The 7,607-nt window shown below is 41.2% G+C and overlaps 1 protein-coding gene across 1 annotated transcript in view; it reads left to right on the top strand.

Moving 5' to 3' along the window:
• GXYLT2 (glucoside xylosyltransferase 2) overlaps positions 1-7,607 on the top strand; it is a 95,791-nt gene that overhangs the window by 28,315 nt on the left and 59,869 nt on the right. The window contains exons 3-4 of the mRNA XM_023746249.1: positions 5,090-5,341; positions 6,702-6,825. Of these exons, the coding sequence (XP_023602017.1) occupies positions 5,090-5,341; positions 6,702-6,825 (376 nt within the window). The remainder of the gene's footprint in view (positions 1-5,089; positions 5,342-6,701; positions 6,826-7,607) is intronic.

Raw genomic sequence — 7,607 nt, 5'->3', positions numbered from 1 at the left:
GTCGGGTCCTCTTCTCTCCCGAGGCAACCCAGCTTTGGCTAGTCCTCCAAAATTTTTAGCGGAACTCAACACAATCTAACAAGAAGGACGATTAATTAACAAATAAAAGATTGGGTAGACGGTCAAAAATAGGTGCCGGTGGGCAACTGTCATACTGTTGGACAAGAGACATTTGGAAGGCCCGCTCGACATTCGTTAACCATCTCAAAGGTGATTAATCATCTGAGAGATGCAGATTCCAGCCCACCACTGATGGTGCCTGCCCCCCTCATCAGATTGGCTTATTAGCAACAAATCAACAAAATGACAACTACTGGTGAGGATGTGAGAAAACGATCCTCGTGCACTGCTGGTGGGAATGCAGACTGTGCAGCCACTGTGGAGAACAGTATGGAGTTTCCTCAAAAAATTAACAATGGAACTACCATTTGATCCCCACTCCTAGAAATATATCCCCAAAAAACAGAAACACCAATCAGAAAAAAACATATGCATCCCTATGTTCACAGCAGCACAATTTACAATAGCGAAGATTTGGAAACAGCCTCAGTGCCCATCAGTGGATTACAAAGCTGTGGTTATATCTACACAATGGAATACTATGCTGCTGTAAAACAGAAAGAGCTGTTACCATTTGCAACAGCATGGATGGACCTGGAGGCATTATGCTAAGTGAAATAAGCCAGTCAGAAAAAGATAAGTATCACATGATCCCAGTCATTTGTGGACTATAATGAACAACATAAACTGATGAACAAAAACAGATCCAGAAACACAGATTCATTGAACAGACTGTCAAACCTCAGAGGGAAGGTAGGGGAGGATGAGCATGACGGGGGATCGGGGAGAGATAAGAGATAAATGCTTATATGTACTTGTGTGCATATAAGCATAACCAATGGACACAGACAATGGGGGGTGTGACGGCTGGGGCTGGGGCGGGGGGTGAGGGCAGGCTGGGAGAGGACAATGGGGAGAGAGGACATATGTAATGCTTTCTACAATAAAAAATTTTTTTTGAAAATGTAAAAATGCATGTATTCTTTGACTAAGGAATTACATTTTAATGAGTTTATCCTAAAGATACACTCATATGTGTTTGAAATGAATTAATATGAGGTTTTTCATTGTGACATTGTAATAAAAAAGCTTGAGAAACACCTAAGTGTTCTACAGTAGATAACTAGATAAATTTTGGTAGATCCACACAATGGAATACTGTACAGGAATAAAAAATAATAAATGAAATTTTTATTTGCTGATATTAAAAGTCCTACTATATATTTTTTTTAAAAAATATATTTTATTGATTTTTTACAGAGAGGAAGGGAGAGAGATAGAGAATCAGAAACATCGATGAGAGAGAAACATCAATCAGCTGCCTCCTGCACATCTCCCACTGGGGATGTGCCCGCAACCCAGGTACATGCCCTTGACCGGAATCGAACCTGGGACCTTTCAGTCCGCAGGCCGACGCTCTATCCACTGAGCCAAACCGGTTTCGGCATGGTCCTACTATATTTATTTATTTTTATTTTTTAAAAATAAAACAAATGAGCCCAGCCAGTGTGGCTCAGTGGTTGAGCATCAACCTATGCACTAGGAGGTCACAGTTAGATTCCTGATCAGGGTACATGCCCAGGTTGGGGGCTCCATCCCAATATGGGGTGTGCAGGAAGCAGCCAGTCAATGATTCTCTCTCATCATTGATGTTTCTATCTCTCCCTTCCTCTCTGAAATCAATAAAAATATATTTTAAAAATAAAACAAATGAGATGACAATATCATGTATGCTATCATTTGTAGCATAAAAGAGGAATTGTATATGCCTAGCTATTTATTCTTATACTAGAGGCCCAGTGCACAAAATTCATGCACTGGTAGGGTCCTTAGCGGCTGTCAGCTACCAGATGGGGCCTCCCTCCCTTCCCTTGGCCAGCCCCGCCCCCTGGTCAAACTCCCAGACAACTCCTGGTCGAGGGGACAGTTTTCATACTATGCTTATATAGGATGCACAAAAGGTCTCTGGCACAACTCTGAGCAATTCAATAACATTGCCTACCTCTGTGGAGGGGGCCTGGTAACAGAGGACAAAGAAGAATAACTTGTCAGGAAATTTACTTTAATATACTTATGCCACACTATGTGATTAAAAATTTTCCTAAAAAGACACTCATTTTGCTGTTTTTTATAATAGTAAAAAAGAGGAGCAATCTGCATGTCACAGAATAGGATATTGGTGGGATAAAATTGTACACTAAGACTGTTCTGATATTATACAGTCTGGGGCAACTTGTGTTTTTCTCTGTTGATTAAAGGTATTGCCTGTAGCTTCATGATGGAATCCTGCAGAACTTGTAGTTTTCCTTTTCAAGACCTTCTTCAAGTGTGTCTGTTTTCTTTTTTGTTTTAAAGAGGGATGGCAACAAATTTATTTTATTGAAGAAAGTAATAATAATAACAACAACAATAATGTAACGCCCGCCCCTGACCGGTTTGGCTCAGTGGATAGAGCGTCGGCCTGTGGACTGAAGGGTCCTGGGTTCGATTCCAGTCAAGGGCATGTACCTTGGTTGCGGGAACATCCCCAGTAGGGCGTGTGCAGGAGGCAGCTGATCGATGTTTCTCTCTCATCAATGTTTCTAACTCTCTATCTCTCTCCCATCCTCTCCGTAAAAAGTCAATAAAATATATTTTTAAAAAATAATGTAAGGCCAAGAAAAATTAAATTAATCAATCCCATTGACTTTAAATTTTTGGAGCAGATGTCTGCATAACCCTTAATTGATTAAAACATCAATGTTATATATTTTTATTCAGAACTTATTGGCTAATCAGTCATGATGACAAATATATACTAGCTCACATGAGTGGGAATAGTTTTCTCTCTGATTCAGTTTCTAAATTAGCTTTTTCACTGGAACACCATGCAGTCTCTTATTTCCTTAAACACATCCTAGGAAGTGACTTTATCTTTCTATAATTTATTAGCCAAAATCCAGCAGTCATTAGCATTTTTGACACATGAATTTAAATAGAGGACTTTTCTGTGCTTTATTGTTCCTTTTCAATAAAATAAATTGGCAGCATGTTGAGTCCTTGGGATGGGTCTTGCACATGCAAGACCTCATAACTGTATTTACATGTGACACCGAATTAGTATTATAACATGAGTTTACTAGTACTTGTGTAGAGCCCTCCTTTCCTCGACAGCACTCTGTAGTTGTGCTTTAAAATAGTCAGCAGGCTAATGCTCCTCCATGGCAAGGTGGTTCCCTTTCCTTGGAAAAATAGAGGAAAAAGAAAGGCTGGTGTGTTTTTTAAGTTTGTGTCCTCAATTAAAGCATTTATCCTAATTGTGAATTATTAAAATGGATGTCAACATAATCTTTTACGAAATGGTAGATGATGATTATTTTTCATTTTATTAGTTTGTAAAATCTATTCCTCTAGTCGATGAGAAAGATAAATCCGGTGGCTAATCAAGTGAGCTTTTAAATTATTCAAGAATGAAGCCTCTGTGGCATGTCATCTGCACCTGCTCCTCGGGATTACATATTGGGGATCCCAATGAAGGGTTGCCTTTGTCAGCTGTCATAACAAACGGCTCTTCATAGTACAGACTGGTGGCTTAATTAGCAAAACTTATTTTTTCAGGGTTCAGGAGCCTGGAAGCCTGAAGTCTGGTGCCAGCATGGCTGGGTTCTGGAGAGCCCCCTGTTTTGCTTACAGAAGGCTGCCTTCCTCTTGTGTTGTCACATGGTGAAGAGAGAGGACACGCTCTCTGGTAAGGGTTGAACTTTCAAAGGAATGAAAACAGCAGCAAATTCTTGTGGCTCGGGTTTTTCCAACCTCCATTAAGGCCGCTTATCTTTCTCTCTTAGTTTTTTTTTCTTGGAACAGTTAGATCTCTGTTGTCTCTTAAAAGGTCACGATCCGGTCATAAGGGCTTTGCCCTCCTCACCTCATCTAATCCTAATGACTGCCCACGTCCCATCTCCAAGGTCCATCACATGGAGGGGGCGGTGTTGGGGCTTTAATATATGAATTTTGGAAAGACACAGGCATTCTATCTATAACAAGGGCTGTGATGGTGTTAGGATGATGTTGGGCCAGGGATCCAGAAGGGTTCAAATCCTTCTTTGGTTTAATCTACTAAATTTGGGGAACAAGGGCAAAGCAAGGCAGATTACACGGTTACTAATGAAAGCTTTGTAGTCTAGAGCCCCCGTGCAAACTTTGGTAGATACGCAGTTAGCAAAGGAGAACTCATTTACTAAGTGTTTTGCTTGCATGACCTGCAACAGAGGGTAACAAATCATAGCCTATGAGCCAAGAGTGGCTTTTACATTTCCCATGTTGAAAATTCAAAAGAAGATTTTGTAAGATTTGGAAATTATATGAAATTCAAATTTCATATAATATGTTATTAGAATAAATAATAAGGTTTTGTTAGAATACAGCCATACTCATTTGTTGACACATTGTCGATGGATGCTTTTGTGCTGCAATGGCAGAGTTGCATGGGTTCAAAAGAGCCTAAAATATTTACTCTCTGGCCCTTTAGAGAAAAAGTTTGCCTGTTCCCAAGTCTAAATCTTGGCTCAAAATATATTTCAAAAAGATGCAGAGCCATACCCATCAACACTAGAAACAAATGGATCCGGAGGCAGAATATTTACTCCAAAGCATGGGTGAGCTGGTTTTGAGACTGTCCACTTCAAGTTGTGTAATGCCAGACCGAACTGTTCCAAGAAGAGAAAAACAGATGGCCTTATGGGAGAAGGGAAGAAGACAGAGCCACAGTAATTTGCTGATGTTTTCATTCCTTTGGAAGTTCAGCCTTTACCAAGTAGAATCCTGGGCCCTGAAATGGGACCAATCTAGATCGAGATCTTCCTTTGAGTCTTTACCCCTTGATTGATACTTACCATTCAAGTCAAAGGAGATGGAGGTATGGGAGCTGAGAGTGGTACCCTTTCTAAAACTCAACCTTAATTGATGAAAATCGGTGGCATTATTGAAATCAGGCCACTTCCTTCGTCCCTGACTTGTTTTCTCCCTCCTCCCCTTCCCTGTCACACACAAGGTGATTTTAAAGGATGTGGACTCGCTCCTCTACGTGGACACTGACGTTCTCTTTCTGAGACCCGTCGACGACATCTGGAAGCTCCTGCGGCAGTTTAACTCCACCCAGCTTGCAGCCATGGCCCCTGAGCATGAAATCCCCAAGATCGGCTGGTACAGCCGCTTTGCTCAGCACCCTTTTTATGGCTCCGCGGGAGTTAATTCGGGAGTCATGCTAATGAATTTAACTCGTATAAGAAGTGCCCGGTTCAAGGTAAGGAAGTACTTTATTTTCCTTGTTTAAAATTTGGAATTTTGTCTTTTCCGGAGAGTCAGTGTGCTGATTTGGAAATCGACAAGTAAGGATGGAAGGAGCCAGGGAACGGTGTTTGGAGAATTGTGGGATATTTGTCTGCTCAGGAAAAGCCCAGGGGGTAATTGAATCTAAAGCTTCAGCGGAGTTTCCCTTCAGGACTATTGCGCTGCATTTCTGAGTCCTGTCATGTTTGAACTCCGAGTGTATCCAGTGCTTCAAAACCCTTGGGGACTGTCCTTGGAATCGCCGCAGGGTGTATTTACCTATGTACACAGATGTTTGTACAAGGCTGTACATGGTCTCATTTTTTATCCCAGCAAATAATGGGAACGGTCCTAACTGAACAAAAATAGAGAACTAGTCAAAAATAATCCTCCTATTAAAAAGAATTAGGTAGCCCTAGCCGGTTTTGCTTAGTGGATAGTGTCAGCCTGCAGACCAAAGGGTCCCGGGTTCGATTCCAGTCAAGGGCATGTACCTGGGTTGCAGGCTCCTCTCCACCCCAGGCCCTAGTCAGGGCTCGTGCAGGAGGCAACCAATCAATGTGTTTCTCTTACTTTGATGTTTCTTTCTGTCTTTCCCTCTCTCTTCCACTCTCTCTAAAAATCGATGGAAAAATATCCTCGGGTGAGGGTTAACAACAACAAAACAAAACAAAAAAAAGAGAATTAGGTAAATCTACAAGTAAGATAAATAAGATCTCTAAACAGTATTAAGTGAAAAAATTAAAATAGAACAGAGCATGATATTGTAGGGTATGATTCCTTTTATGACTTAGAAATTTCCAGAAAAACACCTAAGAGACTATTAATTGTTAATTGTAGATACTTCTAGGGAAAGTGGAAATGGGAATTGTAGGAGGATGGAGGAAGAGTACTTTTAGTGTATTTTAGATCTTTGTATGCTGTTTGAATATTTAGTCTGTGAATGTGTTGCTTTTATTTTTTAAATTAAATTATTATTTTAAGACAAGAAACGTGTGTTTTTCCTTAAGCTGCCATAATGCTGTTATTCCTATTCTGCTCCTTCACTGCAGAGGTCAGGATGAAGCATGAGAAAGAGGTTCATTCTGGGGCCTGATTTTCTAAGTAGAAATCATGTCCCAACTACCAGTTCCTGGCCCACCTAGTGTCCATGGGCACATTTACAACCCTGCCATCCACAGCCTTGTTTCGCTTTGTGCGGTGCCTTGAAGTCAGCAGGACCTCTCCTCTATTTGCTTTTGGGGGGAGAGGGGCCCAGTCCCTCTACGTTGTTTCTCAGTGGACAAGATGGATTTTCTTTGCTTCAGCTGCTCCGATGGTTTCCTCTTTTCCAGAACAGCATGATTCCAACAGGGTTGGCTTGGGACGACATGCTGTACCCTCTATACCAGAAGTACAAGAATGCCATCACGTGGGGAGACCAGGATTTATTAAATATTATTTTTTACTTCAATCCAGGTAGGTTGTTTTTCCAGAATGTCATTTGTATGGGAGTGTACCCACCTCACCCCATAGAGACGTTCCAGCCAGGTCTAGACTGTGAGCATGAGCTTTGTCTGCGTCCCCTCCCCACCCAGCTGGCTCAAGAGCCCCTGGGATCTCTTGGAGGTGGGTCTTTGTACTGCTGACACAAAGACCAAATGATAAAACCTCCAATACTGGATCCATTTTTTTGAGAATCTCTCATATTTTGCCAGCACAATTCTTCTGAAAAGTACAGTCAAAATTAATGGGAGGCACTGAACTAAATGAAAACGTTATCATCTAGGCATGAGGCCCTCTTCGCCTGAACAATGTCTGGCTTGAAGGGAATGGATTCTTGGGATCCTGAAAGGAAAGTGACTTATTCAAGGGTAAAAGAGCCTGAATAAGGACTCAGGTTCCCAAATCCCTTTTAGTTTTCATTTGGGGCAAAGGGAAATTCTTTTTATATTGTTATATCCATGATATTGTGGAGTTGAGGGGGGGGGGAGAGAGACAAACATTTCTGGTCTATGTTTTTATTTTGACATTTAAAACTAACAACATTTCCTTTTAAAGACTTCAGCCTCTGGTTGCAAATCACCCTGGACCCACCTGCTATGTACCTTTATTTTCTTTAACAAAACCCTGGAATAAAACCTTTGAATCAAAAAGGATCAAATGCAAGGAAGGCGGGGGGCAGAAGCAGGTGGATACAGTTTCTGGGAAAGATACCCACTGCTCATTCATTAGACAAAGGGAAGATGTTGCCATTCACT

The sequence above is a fragment of the Myotis lucifugus genome, unplaced genomic scaffold (genome assembly GCF_000147115.1).
Source record: "Myotis lucifugus unplaced genomic scaffold, Myoluc2.0 scaffold_640, whole genome shotgun sequence".
Lineage (NCBI taxonomy): Eukaryota > Metazoa > Chordata > Mammalia > Chiroptera > Vespertilionidae > Myotis > Myotis lucifugus.
Note: the sequence above shows the minus strand (reverse complement) of the source record. Positions and strands in the feature narration are given on the sequence as shown.